This window comes from Rhinopithecus roxellana, chromosome 15 (genome assembly GCF_007565055.1).
Source record: "Rhinopithecus roxellana isolate Shanxi Qingling chromosome 15, ASM756505v1, whole genome shotgun sequence".
Lineage (NCBI taxonomy): Eukaryota > Metazoa > Chordata > Mammalia > Primates > Cercopithecidae > Rhinopithecus > Rhinopithecus roxellana.
The window spans coordinates 56696061-56717686 of NC_044563.1; the positions used below are offsets into that span (position 1 = coordinate 56696061).

Sequence of the window (21626 nt, forward strand, 5' to 3'; positions counted from 1 at the left end):
CCATTATCCCTGGCAGGAAAGGGAGGGGAGGTGATGGGCTGGTGAGGGATGGCGGAGAGAGTCCTGTCTCAGAGCTTGTCCCTGCTGCCAAGTGTGGTGTGAGCAGCATGCCTCCGTTAGCAGAACTTCTGGGCACTTGTCTGAAGTATGGTCCAAGAAGTCCCCTAGTGCTTCCTGCTCTTGCTGCCCTGTGTTGCTCCCTGGGGACATGGGGTTAACGCAGACCATCCCATGGGGGAGGCAGGCATGTCCACGGTGCTCTCACAGTGTGCCCAGTTAAGAGGGAGGGACATGCCAGGGATATGGGAGGCTGGGGAGACCTCTAACCAAACTGGGCCTCCATGGAGGAGGGAACATCTGACACTTGAAGGATCAGGAGGTGTTCACCAGGTGAAGGGAGGCAAGGCTGGAAGAGCAGTAGGGGTCAGATCCTGGTCACTGCCTGTTAGGAAGTTCAGTCCAGCTGCAGGTGAGAGCTTGGATTGGAGGGATGGGGCTGACAGCAAGGAATCTGGAGCAGTCCCTAGGCAGGGGAGATGAAGCCTTGAACAGGGGGAGTGGCTATGGGGATGGCGAGAAAAGGGCCTTAAAAAAAGGGTGGTAGAGGGCAGTGTGGCTGAACTGGGTTTGCAAGGCCTGGGTGACAATCCTGGAGACATCCAGGAGCTGCTGGCTGTCTCGATCAGAGGCAGAGCCTGGGTGGCCTTGGCAGCACCTGGTAACTGAAGCCGTGGGAGTGGACAAGATGGCCGTAGCCAGGAGAGCATACAGAAGAAAGAGAAGAGGTTTGCCTCCCAGAGAATCCCCTACAGTTATGAACAGGATGAAAATGCACCTTGGGGAGAGGAGACTCTGAGAGCCAGAATCAGTGAAGTTCTGGGCCGAGGCATGACGCACACACTTCTACTTCCCTCTTTTCTAGGTTTGAAGTGGAATTTCCATTCCTGGATGGGTTATAATGTGCAGGCGTGGGGACAGGGGAGGGGCAGGCAGAGGACATGTGGGAATTAGTCCCGGGGCAGGGGAGTCCTGGGAAAGGAGTGTGAAGGCAGCGGAACCTGGGGTGGGATCCCACATGCATTGCAGGATGTCCACCTGTTGTACCTCAGCGTTGCAGTACCTGCTGGCACCTTTCCCTCACCCTGCCCCCAATTGTGTGTCCTATAGAAGTCAAGGCAGAAGCTGTTACTCACTTTTACAGATTCAGAAACCAAGGCTCAGGGAAGAGCCTGAGTGGCCTCAGCCACAGAGCAAGTCAGTGTGAGGCAGCATAAAGCTAGGCTTCTTTCCACATTGCACCTGCCTCCTCCCTTCCTGGGGAGGCGGGGGCCGATGTAGTGGCTGACATGACAGTAGAGACTCCCATCTGGGGAGTGCACAGGGTAAGATCTGGCTCCCCTGGCTGTGGACCCTGGCCTCCCACACCTGCGGGAAGGCTGGGAATGGGGGGGTGCCTATGTGGGCACGCAACACTCCCCAAATCTTCTGGAGTATAGTAAAGCTGAGAGCACCCCACACCAACCCCCACCCACGGTCTCCCCAGCCCCATGGAAGCCAAGCTGTGTCCCCACCCCAGCCTGCCCCCAGGCCCTGGCTCAGGGAAGCCCCAGCATAGGTGGGGTATCTTCCCCCTCAGACTGCAGGCTGTAATGTCAGCACTGAGGTGAGGTCAGCATTGGGTGGTGGTGTTGGAGGGATAGGCGGAGGCCCTGAGTGAGGCCTGGTGGTGGAAGTAGTGAGTGGGCCTGAAGCCCAGTGTGCTCCTACAGTGCAGCCCCTGGGGCTTTGGAGAGTGGTATCTTAGGTATCTTAGGAGCCCACCATAGTCCACATGCCTCCCCAGGGCTCCCCCCGACAGAGGCTGCAGCAGTCCATTCCCAGCACTCAGGAGACTCCAGGTCATTCAGTATTCCAAGCAAGCCCCTAATGCATCTTCCCCCTCAGACTGCAGGCTGTAATGTCAGCACTGAGGTGAGGTCAGCATTGGGTGGTGGTGTTGGAGGGATAGGCGGAGGCCCTGAGTGAGGCCTGGTGGTGGAAGTAGTGAGTGGGCCTGAAGCCCAGTGTGCTCCTACAGTGCAGCCCCTGGGGCTTTGGAGAGTGGTATCTTAGGAGCTCATCTTCCAGGCCTCAGCTCAGTGCTGACTCCAGGGAGCATACTCTGACCCTCCCTGCACCATGGTCAGTGCCCACAGGCTCCCTTTCCTCCCTTCATCATACACTGCACTTACCATACGGCTCGTGGGCCATTAGAGTCCAGTGACTTCAGGAATCTGCAAACTTTCCCTCTGAAGGGCCAGACAGTCAGTATTTTACGCTTTGCAAGCCATATGGTCTCTGTGGCAACTACTTAACACTGCAGTTACAGTTAAAACAGCCATAGACAATACATAAATGAATGAGCATGGCTGCGTCCAATGAAACTTTATTTATGGACACTGAAATTTGACTTTCATGTAATTTTCATGTGTCACAAGATATTTTTGTTTTGACTCTCACAACCATTTAAAAACATAAAGACTATTCTTAGCTTTTGGGCTGTACAAAATAGGCAGCAGATCAGATTTGGCAGGCCCATGGGTTAGAGCAAGGTCCCTGGAGCCAGCCTGCCTGAATATGAATCCTGGCTCTGCTGAGTGACCTTTGGTGAGTGGCTCAACCTTTCTGTGCTTCAGAGTTCTCATCTATAAAATGGAGATGATGATGATGATACTTTGGGGATGTAACATGGTGCAGTCACATTGGAAAACAGTTTGGCAGTTCCTCAAAAGGTTAAACATAAAAGTTACCATATGATCCACATGTGGTGGCATACCCCTGTAGTCCCAGCAACTCAGGTGGATCACTTGAGCCCTGGAGTCTGAGGTTTCCATGAGCTATGATTGCACTACTGCACACCAGCTTTGGCAACAGAGCAAGACCTTATCTCAAAAACAAAAGTTACCATATGGCACAGCAATTCTTTTTTTTTTTGAGATGGAGATTCGCCCTGTCACCCTGGCTGGAGTGCAGTGGTGCGATCTTAACAACCTCTGCCTCCTTAAAATCGCTCCTTAAGCGATTTTCCTGCCTCAGCCTCCCGAGTAGCTGGGATTACAGACACCCACCACCACGCCCAGCTAATTTTTGTATTTTTAGTAGAGATGGTTTTCACCATATTGGCCAGGCTGGTCTCGAACTCCTGACCTAAGGTGATCCACCCGCCTAGCTTCCCAAAGTGCTGTGACCAGCAATTCTATCCCAAAAGAAATGTGTACCCAAAAGAAATGAAAACAAACGTTCACACAAAAAACTCATTCACAGAAGCATTATGTATAACAACCCAAAAGTGATAACAATCCATATGTCCTTCAGCTGATCAATGGGTAAACAAAATGTGGTAGATCCATACAATGGAATGTTAGACATAAAAAGGAATGACATGCTGATCCGTGCTACAACATGGATGAGCCTTGAAAACATTATGCTGCATGAAAGAAGCAAGACACAAAAGGCCACATATTGTATAATTCCATTTATATGAAGTCTCTAGAATAGGCAAGTCCATAGAGACAGAAAGTGGATGAGCAGTTGCCAGGGCCAGAGGAGTGAGGCCAAGGTAAATAGGGAGTGACAGTGCATGAGAAGGGTGCAGGGGCGGGGTGGGGGTTGTTAGGATGGTGAAACTGTTTTGGGATTAGATAGTGGTGATGGTTGTACAACTTGTGAATATACCAAAAATTGAATACTGTATATTAAATACTGAATTGTATACTTTAAAAGGGTAAATTTTCTGGTATGTGAATTATATCTCCATTTTTTAAATGCGAGTACTTCCTTCCTTCCTAGGGCTGCTGTTACAGTTTCTGCATGGAAAGCATTTGGAACAATGCCTAGTTGTTCCCCTCTCTGGCCCTCTCAGGGCCCTAGGAGTCTTTGTGTGTCCTGCTCACATTGTCTCCAGGGCCTCGGATAGGGCCTGGTACAGAACATATGACTGAGTTTCTGGAGTCCCACAGGCCAGGGTTGGAGTCCTGACACCTCAATATAGCTGCGTACCTCTGGGCAAATAGTTTCTCTGTTCTGAGTCCCGGGTTTGTCATCAGCAAAATGGAATAAGAATAACTCACAGTGGTGTGGAGGACTGGATGACACCTGATACTCAGGGCGTGTGAGGTGCCCCAAGCTCATTGCCACGTGGTCACACTTGACCAACACTGGCCCCCGGAGGCTGTGGCTCCCACAGATATTTCCAGGGTGCCAAGCAGGGCTGAGACAGTAGCTCCTGGCAGCCACACTTCAACCCTCAAGACACCTCTTGCTGCTATACCATCTTCCCATAGGCCCCACCCGGCTAGGAGGCTCCCTGTGTCTGGAGAATGAATACTTTGGGGCACTAGAGCAGTTCCTAGATTGACTACAGTCCAGTTATGGGACAGTAGCCAGGCATTGCTCCTTGTTCTCTGAGCCTCAGTTTGTTAAACTGTCAAATGGGTTTCGGACACAGAACCTGCCACTTCATATGGTTGTGCTGAGATGGAACAATGAATGTAAAGTCGTTACACGGTGCCTGGTGTATTTTAAGTGCTCAACACATCTCAGCTTGTATGATAATTTCTTCTGAAATGTTTATTTTGAAAGTCTGCTATGTGCTAGACACTGTTCCAGTTACTGGGAATACAGCAGAAAATACAACAGACAAAAATCCTTGCCTTCATGAAAACTGCATTATAGTAGGGTAGACAGGAAAAATAAACAAGTTATATTTAAGGACATGATTGAGAAAACAAAGCTGAGAATGTGGGAAGGAGCTTAGGGAATGTGGGAAGGGGCTACAGTTTTACAGAAGGTGATCCGGGACAGTCTTATTGAGAAAAGGACATGTGACCTGGTGCCCATGGCTCATGCCTGTCATCTCAGCGCTTTGGGAGGCCGAGGCAGGCAGATAACCTGAGGTCAGGAGTTCGAGACCAGCCTGGCCTACATGGCAGAACCCCCATCTCCACAAAAATACAAAAATTAGCCAGATGTGGTGGGCACCTGTAATTCCAGTTACTTGGGAGGCTGAGGCAAGAGAATTGCTTGAACCCGGGAGGCAGAGGTTGCAGTGAGCTGAGATCGCACCACTGCACTCCAGCCTGGGTGATAGAGCAAGACTCTATCTCGAAAATAAAAGAAAAGGACATTTGAGCTAAGACCTGAAGAGAGGAGGGGAAAGAGGAGGAAGCCATGCAGGTTTCTAAGGGAAGAACATTCCAGACAGAGGGGACAGCAGCATGCCAGGCCAGTGAAGAACATGGAGGAGGTCAGGAATGACTGGAGGAGAAGGAGTAGGGAGGAGGAGGGCCTGGGTGGGAGGCAGAGGACAGGTCCTTGGGGACCTGCAAGGGCGGGCCTGTGACTCCAAGTGAGACGGAGCCCCACTGCAGTGCTTTGAGCAGGGGTGACCCTCCCTGACCTAGGCTACAATGACTTGCTATGTGGTGCCTGACTCTTCACCCTTCCCCTGCCTCACCGCCCTGTGCTTCCTCCTGCAGGACCAGCTGGGGGCCTCCATGGGCGCCTGAGGGCCAGGCGCCAGGGCTGCAGGCACGAGTATGGTGAGACACCAGCCCCTGCAGTACTATGAGCCACAGCTGTGCCTCTCCTGCCTCACGGGCATCTACGGCTGCCGTTGGAAGCGCTACCAGCGCTCCCATGATGATACCACGCCGGTGAGCCACCCTGGAACAGGGTCGGAGGGACCCAGTGAGCCCCAGCAAGCCTGAGGGGCTGGGGGAGGGGTCTTACCTCTGTCTCTGCTGACTTGCTCTGGACAGGCCAATGGCCTTTCTGGGTTTCAGTTTCTCCCTCTGTAAAATGGGCTCATAGTAATTCCTGAATCTGCTGACCAGGAGGGCCAGAAGGAGTTCGTCCCGTTGACAAGTTGTTAACTCTCCTCTGACACTGTTGAGGTTAGGCTGCTCCAGAAGGGAAGGGTCACCCCAGGGTAAGCAGAAGTCCTCAGCTTTCTGGCAGACCCTGACAGGCATGCAGGCAGGCAGGCAAACAGGTGGGTGCTGGAGGAGAGGGTGAGGAGGTGGGCCCGGCCATCCTGGAGCCTGGGAGCTGGCAGGGCCACGGTCTGGCACCGGGGCTCAGTCACCTGAGCCACAGGCTTGCCAGAGCTGGCAGCAGGTGCACAGCCGGATAAAGAAAGCCTCCTTCAGTGCTGGGCTCCCCAGGCCAGACCTAAGCTGCACTCCTGTCCCTGGGGCACTGTCAGCCGGTGGATCTAGTTTCTTCTCTGAAGGAACCCAATTCCTGTGTAGTGTTTATCTAAAAGCTTTACTGTCTGGAGAACAACTTTCCTCCTCCTTCCTGCTTGTCTGAACAAAGAAGCCAGCCTCTAAATTCAGCCAGCCCCAGAAGAGGCTGGAGTGGCCAGGGGGTGGCAGGGTGTGGGCGGCGGGGGAGGTGGGGGGAGGGGGGGTGTTGGCTGCCACTGATGTCAGAGGGCCAGTAGGCCTGGCTGTCTCTCTGGGAAGGTTGGTGAAGCTTATCCACCTGTCTGCCCTCCTCTGCCTGTGCTGATGAGGTATAGAGCCCTAGACTGAGGAGCCTGGGTTCATGACCCCTAAACAGTAAAAAGCAGTAGGAACTGCCAGGGTGGGCACCAGGCCTGATTCATTGCCATCTCCCCACTCCCGGCCACAGAGGAGCCAAGTGGCCAAACTGAGGCAAAGGAAAAGGAAGGACCTACCCAAAGCAGGCCCCTGGCAACGTCAATACTAGAGCCCCGGTCTCTCCACTCCAGGCCCCTGCTGGGAAGCCCTCTGAGATACCATATGTCACAGCTTTCCCTCTTATGTGGAGGGGCACAGGCTGTGGGCTCTGGAGTCAGACGGATTCAGGTTTTGGTGGTGCATCCTCTACTTGAATCTAGTTGCCTGTGAGCTCCCTCACCTGTGAACTGGAGGGGAGACACACCCCTCTCAAGGAGCCACTGGGCCATGACATGTGATGAGAGCTGTGATGTGACCAGCACAGTGCCAGCTATGACTAGCCGTTGAGACAGGTCATTCCAGATGCCCAAGCCTCAGCCTCTCCATCTCTAAAATGGGAGATAGGTTGTGATCTTGGCTTCAGAATCCCGTGGACACTCTGCCGTGCTCCACACTCTGTTCTGGATCTGGACCTGGGCAATGGAGGTCCAGCAGCCACTGGTGTGAATGGGGTGGGGAGACAGCTGAGGCTAAGGGGAGAAGAAGGATGGCTGAGCTCCCAGGCAGGAAGCCCCTTGGCCATAGGGGCAGACGCTGGGGAAGGCATATCTCCCAGGAGTCTCATCCCCTTGGTTGGGACCAAGGCCGGCCAGTCATAGGCATGGAGTCAGGAAGTGATGGTCTTGGATGCGGCCAGCACAGGACCCAGAATGGAGGAGGTGGGCCGAGGCTGGTTTTGAGTTGACTGAGAACCAGAACAGAACGTGCCCTGCAAGGCTAGGGTCTGGGTTACCAATCTGGGGCAGGGGTCTGGGGCCAAGGCTGGAGGGGCAGCAAGGGGCCATGAGCTAGGCAAGGAGAGGGTATAGGGTTTTGCAGCAGCTCTGGGTGGCAGCGCCTCTGCAGAAAGGACTGAGCTCACCTCAGGTGACCCCAAACTCATAGCTGAGGATGAGCATCCTCTGCTCCCCCGCCCCTTTCTCCCTGCAGTTGCTCACTTTGCTCCACCCCCTGTCTCCTCCTACTTCCTGGTTCCAAGCCTCTGCCCGTCATCCTTTCTCTCTCTCCCTGTTTCTCTTTTCTGTCCCTATTCCTCCCTGAGGCAGCTGGGTGAGGGCAGCGATTGGGCTGGACTCTCACAACGAAGGAATAGCAATCTGGTTTCTCAGAGACATGGCTGGTGCAGGGTAGGGGCTCCAGAAATTTTGCTGAACAAATAGAGGCCTTGCACGAGCTCCGTGGGGGCTGGCAGGGAGAGGAGAGCTGCCTAGGCTGAGGGGTGGTGGAGAGGGCTCTGCCAGTGAGCCCGGTGTCTCTCCTTATTCTCACCATTGCCGCCCCAGAGGGGATTCTCCTCCTGTATCTCCCAACTCAGAGAAGCCTGGGTTCAACTCTTGTGAAACCAGATCTCCCTGGGTCTCATCTGTGAAATGGGCTGAAAGGTGGGAGAGTCACAAGGCATTTTATTCTCATTCTCAGGCTGGAAAATGAAGTATGAAAGTAATAGTATCTGTTAACATTTATTGAGTACCTACTGTATGCAGGGAGCAAACGGTTTACATGCATTGTCCTAGTCATTGTTGTAACATCTCCATGGGCCATGTTTAATTGTGTACCCATTTTACACGTGGAGAAATCAGCCACACAGGCTGACGATAGATTTGCAGCCTAAACTGCTGGAGACTAGGGAAGATAGCGTGTGTTGAAGATGTGGGTTTAAGTGAGAGTTTGCTGGAAGAAGAAAGGCAGGGGGACTTGGGAAGTTGCCTGATGGAGGAGAAAGAGCACTGCACCAGGAGCATTTGGGACAAGATGGGGAGTAGCCTTGAGTGCCAAGCTTGGAAGCCTCAGTGTTTCCCTGGTTATGATCCAACCCTGGGCCCTGAAGTGGATCCTGGGGAGTGGAGAGTGTGCATGGAGAGAGCCTGGGAAGGGCCCCTTCCTCTCCCTCCTTCCTGCCTCCAGCCTGACACATTCCCACCTCTTCCAAGCCTTTGACCCCCAGCCCCCCAGGACACACACTTAACAAATAAAGAAGCAGGAAACCAAGGACCAGAGAGGTGAAATGGCCTCTTCTCTTGCCCCCAGTTCTGAGGAGTGGAGGAGCCTGGCAGCAGGAGGCCGGGCTCACTCAACAGCCAGGAAGGGGAAGCAGAGCTTTTTATAACTGGGGATAATTAATTGGTTGTTGTCTGTGACTCATTACTCTAATACTGCCAATTAAGGACTTGGTAGGACAGAAGACTGTTCTCAGGCCATCCCCACAGGGTCCCCTGAAGACTGTGTCTGCAAAAGGCAGTGTCAAAACCAGCTTCTCTTTAGAGACGGATATAGGTCAGATGCCTGGAGGAACTTCCCAGCCAGAGACATTGAACGAGACAGACCTTGATAGCCAATCCTTGCACTTCCGTAGTACAGTTACCTTTGGAAGGCTGCTATAATCTTAATTGAGTTCCTCCAGGAAGAGCAAGGGAGTTACTCAGGCCAAGGGGCTGAGGGCACAGCCTGCACTGACCCTGCTCACACCCCCAGGCCTGTGCCCTGTCATCTGTTCCACACCCAACAGTCTTGTCTGGGGTGCCCTGATTACTTATTCAATCAACAAACCTGTCCTGCTACCTGTTCTGGGGTCATAAGTGTATCAGACCTGGTTCTCCCCTCCCTTGAAGGGCCCCCAGGCTTGTGGGAGAACAGACAAGAACAGACATACCTGGACCACCCAGGGTGATCATTTTGGAGGCCTGGGGAAACCCTGGGGGCAGGGAAGGCTTGCCTGAGCTGGCCTCTGGGAGGATCAGCCCCATCTCCCCATACTGGGGAAATGTTCAGGGTAGGGGGAACCGTGTGCACAAGTGTCTTGTGTTCAGGAACTGAAAGGAATTCAGTCCACCGGCTCAGGTGCAGGGAAGGGGAAGGGTGCTGCTCAGTAGGCCTGAGCCTGAAGCTATACTGAAGAGCCTAGGCTTCATCCTAGGCAAGTGGGGGCCTGAGCCAGGCTCGGGCTGTGTGAGGAGCACTGTGGTCAAACTGTGGAGAATGCTCTGAGGGCCCTCAGGTGGAGGTGGGAGGGCCAGTGAGGCCTCAGGTGTCTGTGTGGGGAGTGAGGAGGTATACGCAGGGATGCAGGCCAGGGGAGGCATTCCAGAGACACGTAGAAGGTATCATCAATGGACTGGCTGTGGACTGAGCTGCAGAGGAAGGAGTGTCTGACGGTGAATCCCATTCTTCCGTGATGCCCAGCGTGGGTGGATGGAGGCCGGTCCTGGAGATGGGAACCCATGCTGTGCCACAGGAGCAAGTGAGAGAAGAGCGGTCTCGGTAGAGTCCAGGAATAGCACAGGAGGGGTGGGTAGAACAGACAAATAAGCCTCCCCAACCCCAGTTGCCTGTCTCCTATGATGTGATATGATGAGAGCCCCCCATCACCCTGCCTTGGCAGGAAGACATTCGGTCTAGGCAAATCCATCCCCAGCTCCTCTGCCCCTTCCCCTCCATGCTCGTCCGTGCCAGCCACCCTGAGCTTCTCCACATCCCCAGGATAACCTCACCCTTCATAGCACTGGACCTTTGCTCCTGCCATTCCCTCTGCTTGGAATACCCTTTCTCCTCTCTGCCCCTTAAGACCCATTGCAAATCCCCCTCCATGCCCCCAACTTCTGCCAAAAAATAGCCCTCCTCTTCCTTTCTCTCCTCGCTGCTCTCTCTCCCCACCTTCCTCGCTCCTCTGGGGTCCGACAGCACATTGACCTGTGCTGGCCATGTGGATTTTGATTTTTTGTTTCCCACTGGACTCTTTTAAGGAAAGGGCCTGGGCCTGCACACTCCAGGGACCTGACTCGGAGGAGGTCCTCGGACAAGATATGCTGAATGAACGACTAGAAGGAGGATTGAGCGTATGTGTTCATAAGCAAGTGAGGAAGTGGTTAGGGGATATGACTGCCATCTTGCTGACCAGGTGGGGCGGCTGGACCCCTAATGAGCTGGCGGAGAATGTAGGCGTACATGTGCGGACGGGTGCGTGCTGTGTTCTTGGTGCTGCCTCCTGTGCTCTGGGCGGTGGTTGGCAGTGGAGGGTGCTGCCTCAGCCAGAGGGACCTCCCAGATCACCCTTGGAGCTGGGATTGGGCTCTGCCAGTGCACAAGAGGGAGGAAGAGATGAGGTTCCCAGCTGGTCCCCACTTTTTGTCCTGTCAGCCATGTGGATTTGTGTCCAGGATATGGAGCTGGAAAGAATGGATCCCACTCAGGAAATCAGGGCAGGCTTCAGGGATGAAGCAGCCTTTGAGATGGGCTCCAGGGTGTTTCTGGATAGAGCCAGACGCCACTGGGCATTCCTGGCAAGGGAGCTGCAGTCTGAACTTGACCCTGCCTTCCAGTGGCTGAGTGTGTGATGTAAGGTCAGGCCCAGACCCTCTCTGGGCCTGAGCTTGCTTGTGGGTTAAGTGGAGGTATGAATCTATGTCCTGCAGATACAATTAGATCGTGGATAGGAATGTGCCTCCTGCCTTGTACCGAAGAGACCATTGTTCCAACCCTGCAGAAAACGTGCCCTCCCTACAAACTTTCAAAGTGATGGCTTTCTCTCCTCCAGTGCTTTGAGGAAAAGAGACCCGGCAGGGGTGAGAGAGAGGCCCTCTGAGCTTTATTTTTCCCACTTCTAAAATTGCAGGATTCCTATAAGGATAAGAAACTAGGAGATGATATTATTACATCCACGAGAGAGAAAGAGGAGGGGCTGGTTTGTTGCACCACAAGGAGGTGGGGATTTATCGCTGCAATAAAGCCATCCAGTCTCTTGCCTTCGGAAACCTCCACACCCTGCCTAGCTCCTCGCGGAATAGCACCAAGGGCACCTGGCATGACCATGCCACGCTCCAGGGGAAGTGGCTAAGTCTTGTTGATGACACTCTGTGAACACCTTTAGTGTTCGGTTATGGAGCAAGGGTGGGGCAGGAGATGGGGCATTACCACGGGACTATGGCCACCCATCCCTGAGAAGGGATCTGGGATGGTGCTTCCTAAGGGCCCCTCAGCCTTTCTGCTTATGTCTCCCCAAGGGGCTGATGCCAGCGAAGGGATAGGCTGGGAGAGACAGGGTGCTCCAGGCAGGACTTAATTGCATTCTCCTGCCTAATGAACCACTCTGAGTGCACCCCAGCAGAAGCAAGGACAGAGGCTTGATTGCCCGGCTCTCTGTAGTCCAGAAAAATAAATCCAGCCTCTTAGGCTGTTAGGAGCCAGCTGGGGGTGGGGATTCTAATCCCTTTCCCTGCTTGGCCCTAATGCTGCAATATCTCTCCAACCTCCCCAGGCCGCCACCTCCCCCAAATCTCCCGGATCAGGGCCAGGGTAATCCTGCATAGCCTGCCCGTCTCTCCCTTTTGGGAGCTCCCTGCACCCTTTCCAGCTGACATTTCCTAGGCTTTCCCATGCATCAGTCTCCCCATTTGGAACTTGGTGAAGGTGGAACAGGCTGACCATTGGAAGAGCTGAGATGCCCAAGATTTGGCTTGCAGGTGGCAGATTCAGGGGTAGGCACTCCTCAATCTCTCCCTCTTGGTCTCTGTAGGACCACATGCTGAGGGCGCAGCTGGGCTCTGGGACCTCCAAGAAGAGCTGGAACCACTGGAGAGAGGGCTTGGCCAAGCAGGAAGGAGCTGTGCCAGGCAGAGCCCACACAAGGGGGAAAGGGCTGCCTTGGGCCAGGTTGGAAAACCTGGAAACACAACCACAGGCATCTGAGAACTCACAGTGTGATGAACGAATGTAGAAATTACTACCAGTATCACAAATGATGTAGGGACAGCTGAAGCATCCATTTGGTGAAAGTAAAATTAGATCCCTGCCTCTTACTTCACACCAAAATAAATTCCAGATGGATTAAGATGTATTTTTTTCTATTTTTAAACTTTTTTCCCATTTTGAAGGCTTACATTTGTTGAAAAAATTTAAACAACTTGGAAAGATGTAAAAGAAATTCTAGTCTTCATGCTTTAGAGAGATAAGGCTTTTAAACCTCTCTCCGCACACGTGACATCCATATGGAACTATATATAGATGGATGTCGGATGGGTGGATTGCAGATTGAAATGTAAACAATGAAGCTGAGAAATCGTGGGTGTAAAATATTACTTAAATATATAATACTGGGCCACCCTTCTTAAATACAATACCAGAGGCAAAATGTATAAAGGAAAAGAGGGATAGATTTGACTATATAAAAATTTAAATTTCTGTGCAGAAAGCATGATAAATAAAATTAATTCAAATAATATATGAGAAAAAATATACAGCGTGTGTGAAGGCTGATTCTCTTATATAGGGAAAGCTTTTATAAGCCCATAAAGAACCAGTTCCCCAAAACAAAGCCTGCTTTGCCCTGTGCCTTCAGGCCCTCTGCTCCTTTTCTCTGTCTGGATTGAGGTTCCCCAACCTTGTCCTCTCAACAAGCCCTTTCCTTCCACTTTGCTGCAGGTGTCTCCTCCTCCAGGAAGGCTTCTAGCTCACCCCTCCTCCTATAACTGACAGTGTTAAGGATCTGGGGCTCTGAGCTCCTAAGCAACCTGTGTTTGCCCTGCTCACCACACCAATTGCCAGGATTGGAGCTGTTTGCTGCCAGTCTTGGCTCAGGGTGGCCTGATTTATCTCTGAGTGTCTAAGGGCTCAACACGTGTATGTAGATGACTGAAGAGAAGGGTGGTAAGGATGTGGAGGAGAGACACTGAGATTTAGTTTGGTACGGGGTGTGAGGTGGAGGTCTAATTATAGTTGTTACCAAATGAATATCCAGATGTCCCAACACCGTAAGTTGAATTCCCCATGATTTTTGCACTAATATACTAATGTCCTAATCTCTTGCCCACATTTCCAGGCCATTCTCCTTCTTTAGATTGTGGTTTTTCCATTTCTTAGTTGGATCTTTAGGAGATGAGGTGAGATAATCTCTGACATCTTAGTTAACTCTGAAATCCTAGGGTCCCTGCTCTGGCGCTGCCTGTGACTCAAAGTGTGACCTTGGGCAAGGCCCTGTTCCTCTGAGCCTGTTTCCTCCTTGGTCAGGCAAGGATAATTTACATGTCCTGCCCCTTGTTGCCCCGAGACGGCTGGGGACACTGGAGGTACACAGACCTGGTTGTGAATTGTGGTTCCACCATTATGTGTGCCCTTTGTAACCTTGGGCAAGTCTCTTCCCTCCTCTGAGACTTGGTTTCCTCTGCTTCGAAGAACTGTGGGGATGATGAGATGCAGCAAGTAAAGGGCTCTTAGGAGTACCATCCCCACCCACCCCCAGTCCCCCAGTGCCATGGTGAGCTCACACAGGGCTCTGTTCCCCACAGCCCAGGATGCAGCCTGTGAGTGAGATCAGGCAGCTGTCATGCCAGGGTCTTCTTCCTCCATTGGTGCTGGCTCCCAGGGCCATAGCCTACAGAGCCAGACCTGGCCTCTGCATCTGGCTGACCATGGCACCCACTCTGGGTTGGGGGCAGGCAGTCAACCTGGCTGTCCTTAGCAGCTGGAGAGATGTGGTGTAGAGCAGGGAGGAAAGGCTTGATCACTGTCTTCACATAATTAAAGGTCTGTCAGATGCGAAATGATAATTACAGGAACGATCCTGGATTTGGCGACTTACAGCTTACATCTGTAATCGTGCTGGGGCCTGGCAGTCCTCCTGTGAGGTGGTGATGTCATTCTGTGAACAGAGGAGGAATCTGAGGTCAGAGGTCCTGAGCGATTGACCTACAGCCACACAGCCAGTGGGGAGAAGGGCCCATGTGAAAATCCAGCTCTTTTGTGTATTCTCCACTCTGTAGTCATTTGACCCCAATATTTCTTACCCTTTGGTTGGCCTTGTTCTGTGTGGTATCAGAGAACCAGCTGCAGGGGAGCAGTGGAGGAGGCAGATTTCAGCTCCACCTCCCGGGGGGGGGGGGGCAGGGGGAGGGCAATAACTCCCCTGCCCAGAAGGTCAGCCTCACCAGACACTGTGCACGGGAGGTTTCAGTGGTCTGTGCAGCATGCCGATACTGTCCCCATTTTACAGAGCAGGAAGCTGGGGCACAGAGAAGGTAAATGTCTTCCCCAAGGTCACTCAGTCGTGGCCAGTCTGGGATTCAAACCCAATATTGCTAGACTCCCTCAACCCAGCCTCCCATTGTCAGGCTCCATGTCTTGAAAGGAAGAATTTTGAGTCCACAGAAGGACCAGGCAGCATCTGGAAGGAGAGACCACTTCCCAGGAGCCAGTGGAGTAGAGCAGGGTAAGCTCCTGTCCTGGAGGCTGCAGACATGCTCTCTGCCCCAGGGCAAGGGGACAGGCAGGGGAGCTCTGTGATTCTGAAAGTCTGTAACATTCAGAGAGATGTGTGCAGAGTTTAGACCCCAGGTTCCGTTAAGGGACCCAGGGGAGGTGCTCCATTACCTTCAGGGTCCCTAGTAGTGGGAGGGGCAGCTGTGTGCATTTTGGCCTGGGGCTGCAGTCTATAGTGGCAGGGGCCTGTAGTCAGTGGCAAAAGGCAGCAGCAGAGCCGTCCCACCCCAGCGGCCACGTCCATGTGTCCTGTGTGGGGCCAGGGTTGCGGCTGCAGTTGTGCTCTGTGACTCTGCGAGCCCCCGCTGCTAATGAGGTCTTTCTCTGTGTTCTTCTCTGAACGTGGAGGGCTCTGGGGTGGGTGGGACAGGACAGAGACAAGGAGGGGTGAAGAGAAGACATGACCATCCTCAGGAGACAGTGAGGAGAAGGACTGGCCTTCAGGGAAATTGACCCACAATTGCCCAGATTGCTACGGAGGGGCTCCTGTTCCTGGAAGGTTAGGGTAAGAATGGAAGGAGATGCAGCAGCCTCTGGGATGGAGCCTCCAGGATTCTCCATCGCAGCAGCCCCGACCTCAGCCTCCATTCCCTGGGGCAGGAATCAGCATCCTACCCCATCTACAGCCAGGGGCCACTCCTGCCCCAGCTACTCGCCCTGTCTGGTCCCTCCTTGGGCGGCCTCCAGCACACTCCTCCTGATGCCTACCCTAGGAGCCAGCTGCTCCCCAAGCCCCAGCCCGCTCAGCTTTTCTCCTGCTCCCTGAGGGTAAGTCTGGGGCTTACACGATGGCCCTGCCCACTGGTGGCCCTGAGCACCCCTCTGTCGCCCTGTCTCACATCCATACCTCCTTCTGTCCCTCACGCCATAGGTGACCACCACCTTGTGGCCAGCGTGATACTAGGACCAGGGGACATAGAGACAGCTCAGGCTATTCCTGGCCTGAGGGAGCCCACAGCCCAGTGAGCCAGCCCTCATTATGCGCCTACTGTGTGCCACTTGAAGCCCTTCGGCTCATTTAACAGCCTCCCTCCGAGGGAAGGGCTGTTATTCCCATTTACAGCAAGGAGACCAAGGCTCAGAGGGGCCAAGTGACATGTTGAGTGGCAGAGCCAGCTCTTTAGAGCCCGTGCTCTTTCCATCTCCACAATTTACAATTTGATTGAGGGTCACGGTGGTGGGTGCCAAGAGTCTGTGCAGAATGGTCAGGGAGGGGAGGCCTTTGAGGCCTGGAGGGATGGAAAGGCTTCCTGAAGGAGGATCAGGTCTGGCCTAGGGGTCAGAGAGATGGAGGAGAGAAATCCAGGGAACCAGGGTGGACCTGGGATCACCATACTGGGTCCCAGAGGGCAAGGTGGGTTTTGAGGGGAGCTGTTCAGGCTGCCTCCCAAGGGGGGCCTGCAGAGTCCAGTCAGTATGCCTGGGTTCAAATCTTATCCCCACTCCTCCCCTACCTGCTGACCCCTCTGACTCCCCTCCACTCACCCATGTTGAGCCTAAATTAGCAAAAAGCGCCCTTTTCTTAGGACACGACCGCCATGTGCCAGCAAATCATCATAATAAATATGCACATTGATGGTCAGCATGATGTGAGTGGCACTTCTTAGGGGGCAGTGCAAAACTTGCTCAGCCATATGTGGTGGCCCTTCTCTGAGCCTCTGTGCAATGGGGGTAGATACCCCTAAATAAACAATCCCTAGTGTTATGCAGACTATGAGAGATAAAGGAGGCCGTGGCCGGGGCATTGAGGCAGCAATCACTGCTCCGTGTCTCTGGGAGCAGGGCCAGATTGGCTTGCTAATGGGTGGAGCGGGCAGGCCTCTCTCTGCTGTAATGTGCCCTGACAAGGACCATTAGTGCCATTGGGGCCTCTTTATCAGTGAAGCTGCTCCCCAGGCCACTTCCTCCAGCTACTTCCTCACTTCCCCTTCCCTTCCTTCCAGCCCCTGCCATTCAGTGTTTTCCTCTGATTGTTCTTAGAGTGACCCCCGCTGCCTGCCTCCCTCTGCGCTAGGGCCTCTTCGTCCCCATCTACAGGCTCCCTGTGGCCTCCAGCTTCAGCTCCCAGGGCTTTAATCCCTAGGTTGACCCAACCCCAGCTCATGCCCCAGTTCTGATCATGGGGTTCCTGACGCCTTGTTGCTTGGGCCCTGCCTGCATTCCTTCCATGCCTGGATGCCTCAACCCCCACCACCGCCAGCTCTAGTTTTGGCTGGTTCCCAGGAGTGGGAGGTGCAGCCCCTCATTCTTGCCTTGCCTTGCTCCACTGTAAGGATTTGGACAAGTGAGGACAATGGCCTTTGGGGCATAGGACCCTGGCTGCCATGGGCCCTCCCAGCCCCTGTGGTCTTCCCAGCCCCCTGTCAGCCTTGCCTCTGGGCCCTGCATCACCCCGACCACAGGACGTCTTCCGAGTGCCTACGGCAGGTTCTCTACCTTCCTGCCTCTAGGGTACTTGCCTGGGACCAGACCCATCCTAGGCCGAGGCTCACCCCTCACCTAGGTCCCTCTCAGAACCTTCTCTGCTGGTCAGAGGCACACAGGCCTCGCCCCTGAGGAGGCAAAGTGGTCTCTGTGGACAGACAGCCATCTAGCACTGCCAGCGTGGGCTCTATAGAAGACTAGGCACTTCTTTGTGGGGATTGGGTGTTAAGCCTGAGGGAAATCTCTTACCCTGGTGAAATGCCAGGGTAGGAGAAAGGGTGTTTCCTCACCTATCATTTCATTATCAAGTCTTTCTCAAGTTCCTGTGCCATCTGGAACACAAAGACTGCCCAGATCTCAAAGCACTTATGTATAGCAGGGAGACCGACATGTGTAGAGTTCTAGAACTGTGGGGTCTGAGCCATAAGAGAGATGGCTGCATGGGTTACAGAGCTCTGAGGAGATGGGATTCACCCTGCAAGACTGGGGAGTCTTCAGGGAGGAAGCACTCTGGAAGGAGTAGGGGTTTGCCTAATGGAGCAAAGACAGGTTGCTTTCTAGATGGAGGCTCCGGCTGTGTGAAGGCTTAGGGTCTGGAGAGCCCGTTTGGGAACCATATGTAATTCTGTGCATGGGGCATAAAGCACAGAGCTGGCCTGGGCGAGACAGAGTAGGCCCTGACATCTACTGAGAAACTCTGGCCAGTGGGACTCTCAAGCTGGGGCATGACATGACCAGATGGGTGTCAGTCTAAAGACATGGTTCACCCTTTGCGAGACTCAGATGTTTAAGCTGGCCTGGGACTCACCAGCTGCACTCTGCAGGAAATGAAGGCTGTTATGAGCAAATAAGAATTTGAGGTGGCAAGAGGGATTCTGAGAAAGACTAGTCCTGGGGTGCTGGCTGGAGGATGGTGGAGGGATGGTCATGTGCAGACCCAGACTGCCTCCATGGGAGGCAGGACTGAGTCTAGGGACTCAGTCATTCTCTGGGTGGTGGCTCCTATGGTTCAACTGGTCTAGAAGGGCACAAGTCCTGCCCTGCTCCTAGCCAGGGTTTCCCTATTCTTGACCAAGGCTGGGTTTTGCTGTGCCTGGAACTGGAGCTCCTGCCATTCTGTATCCAGCTGGGGCAGACACAAGTGGCCTACTCTCTGAGAAGCCACCTCCCCAAACCTAAACCTGCTAGAAATACTGGGCCTCAGGGTGTCGTCACCTTTGCATCTCTGTTTCTGTACAAAGTGAGGCTAAGCAAGGCAGTCTGGCTCTGCGCATGACAAGGAGTGGTGGCAGCTGCTCACCCAAGCACAAGTCGCCCAACTGGAGTGACCCACCTGGGCAGGAGGGTCACCCAGGCACCAGCCCTCTTGCCGAAGGTCAGGCATGGAGCAGGCCCTTAGTGGGTATGGAGTCATGGACCATTAGGGTGTGAAGGCCTTTCCTACATTCTGGAGAAGCAGAGGATGTCACAGATACGCTGGTAGTGTGCTGAGTGCTTGCCAAGCCACCTGACTTGTATTATCTCATTTAATTCTCCATCAATCCCATGGCATAAGTACTAGTATTGCCCTCATTTCACAGAGGTGAAAACTGAGTTACAGAAAGGATGAGTACTTTGCCCAAGGTTACATAGCTTGTAAGTGGTGACAGGGATCTGAGGTTCCCTGGTAGACTGATGGTATCTGCATGGTGTGGGGATGGAGGGATTCTGGACAGTGAGAGGACTTTCCCTCCTTCCTGCCCAATCCTGCATGTGGTCATAAAGTACTAGTGGAGTGGAAGTCGGCTCAGTCTCCATCCTTGCAGAACCCACACTTGTCTGGGGGACACAGTGAGCAGGTCATGGTGTGCAGAGCGTGAGTTTAGACAGAGGGATGCTGATGCTGCGGGAGCAGTGCAGCAGGCACGAGGGTGGCAGGGTGGATCCAGGAAGGCTTCACAGAGGCAGTGATATTTGAGCTGACTTGAAAGGTGAGTGGGAATGTTCAGGGAACAAGCCCACAGACAGTGGCCCTTCCAGGTTGCAGGAACTGGTTGTGGACATCGAAGCTGGAGAGATCAGGGGGCCACACTCCAGGTCGGGTATCAGTAAGGAGCCATGAGGAGGTTAAACTGGGATGGTTTAGAAACATAGCAGGGAGCCCAGAGGTAGGGCTGCCTCCGTGACTACACCCTCAAGGGAAAGGTAGTCTTGGTTCTTCCTCACATTGACCTCTCCTCAAGGGCTGTTGACTTGTTCTGATGATCTCAGCAGTTTCCTGGGATGCAGGATATTCCAAGCTTTTTGTGCTTCTAAGATAAGGGGACGGATGAAAGCAGGGAGAAACCAGAGGTCCAGGAGGAAGTGCCTGCAGACGCCTGAGCTGGCCCCTCAGGAAACAGCAGTGGTGGTGTCAGTGTCCCCCGCCAGCCCACTTCCACCTGGCTGGAGACAGGGGTATCTGGCCCAGTGGAGGCAGCAGAACACAGCACTTCTGTACTTCTTCCAGTCCAGAGACCAGGGTGCTGGTCCTTAATCCTCTGCTAACTTGCTGTGTGACCTGGGCAAGTCACTTGGCCTCTCTGGGCCTCAGTGTTTTTCTCGGTAGCAGGGGGTGGAGGTGGAGAAGAACAGTGCCTTCTTTGTAGGCATGTGTGTGAGGGATGTGACTTCACAGACTGCCGATCACTGTGCCCACACCAAGGGAGCCATCCCCAGAATAGGGAGAGCAGTACATGATGGAAAGGCTGCAGGCCACAGTGAAAAAAGCACAGCCCCAGCAGGGAGGCTCTGACTGCCCCTGGCTCTCCACCACTCTGTGACTTTGGGCTTGGTGATGGTGGACAGGTCACTTCCCCTCTCTGAACCTCAGTTTCTCCCAAGGTAAAGAGGGCAGGAATTCCTGCCTGGCAGATTTGGCTACAAAGTGGGAGGGAGGGGGATACATTCTGTTGGGAGGCAGCCTAAAGGGCTGGCCCCTGACCTGCTTAACCCCCTCATCCTCTGCTCTTCCAGTGGGAGCGCCTCTGGTTCCTGCTCCTCACCTTCACCTTCGGCCTCACGCTCACCTGGCTCTACTTCTGGTGGGAAGTCCACAATGACTATGATGAATTCAACTGGTGAGTGGGGGCAGTGGGCAGGGGAGGAAGGGGCCGGGAGCCAGGTATCCAGTAGCTGGGACCTGGGGGCTGGAGTTAGAGCCTGTCTCCCAGGTTGGCCCTCTGAGCTCTGCCACCAGCTCTCTGTGTGGCCCTGGGCAGGGCCTACTCCCTGGGAGCCTCTGTCCTGCCTGCCTCCAGGGCTTTGGTGAGGAGGCTGGTGTGGGACTATAGTGGGAAGTGCCTGAGGTGTGGGTGGGGATTGTATCACAGACTGGCAAGAAAGAAGAGGAGGACACAAAGAGAGATCCATGCCCTGAGGGGAGTCCCACTGGGAATTTAGGGAAGGCTTCCTGGAGGAAGAGGCATGGGAACTGGGCCTTAAAGAATGGCTGGGATTGAAACCTGGGGAACTTTAGCTGCTGGTCTTAGAGACCCCTTGGTGCTTGCATTGATGATTCAGCCTGCATTCCTGGCCTCCTGAAGAGGTGGAGGGGAGCCTAAAAGAACAAAGGCTTACAGGAGCCAAAGCCCACCGGGGAGACACAGGACACTCCTTCCTGGTGCTGTGACCATGGAAAATAGGGACATAAGGCTGGGCCAGGGCTCAGCCGGGGCTGGGGCCTCTGGTCACCCCCTTTGTAGACAAGAAATCTACAGCTCAGAGGTCTCTGCAGAGGAGATAGCCCTGGATCCTAGGCCTCCTAACTCCCTTAGCTAGGCCCTGGGCGGGGCTGGCAGATGAGCTTGGGGACAGCTCAAGGTCCTTTGTGGGTACCTCAGATCCAAAGGCAGGGCTGTCTGAGCCACTTACCTGGGTACAGGAGGGGCACCTGTTTTTTTCTTCTTCCCCATTCCATTGCCTGCCTTTTGTTAAGCTGTGGGAGGTCGTGGGAGGAGGGCAAGGACCCAGGGTTCCATTGACAGATAAGGAAACAGGCCCAGGTCACACAGCCAGTTGGGGACAGAGCTGGGGCTTGGAAGCCTGGCTCCTCACTCCCCATCCATTGCTGTTCCTTCCTTTTTTTTTTTTTTTTTTGAGACGGAGTCTTGCTCTGTTGCCCAGGCTGGAGTGTAGTGGCACAATCTCAGCTCACTGTAAGCTCCGCCTTCCGTGTTCATGCCATTCTCCTAC

At 53.8% G+C, this 21626-nt stretch overlaps 1 protein-coding gene across 2 annotated transcripts in view; it reads left to right on the top strand.

Moving 5' to 3' along the window:
- GDPD5 (glycerophosphodiester phosphodiesterase domain containing 5) overlaps positions 1-21626 on the top strand; it is a 91061-nt gene that overhangs the window by 43095 nt on the left and 26340 nt on the right. For both annotated transcript variants that reach the window (XM_010366793.2, XM_010366792.2), the window contains exons 3-4: positions 5517-5693; positions 20409-20512. In XM_010366793.2, the coding sequence (XP_010365095.1) occupies positions 5577-5693; positions 20409-20512 (221 nt within the window). In that variant the 5' untranslated portion in view covers positions 5517-5576. The remainder of the gene's footprint in view (positions 1-5516; positions 5694-20408; positions 20513-21626) is intronic.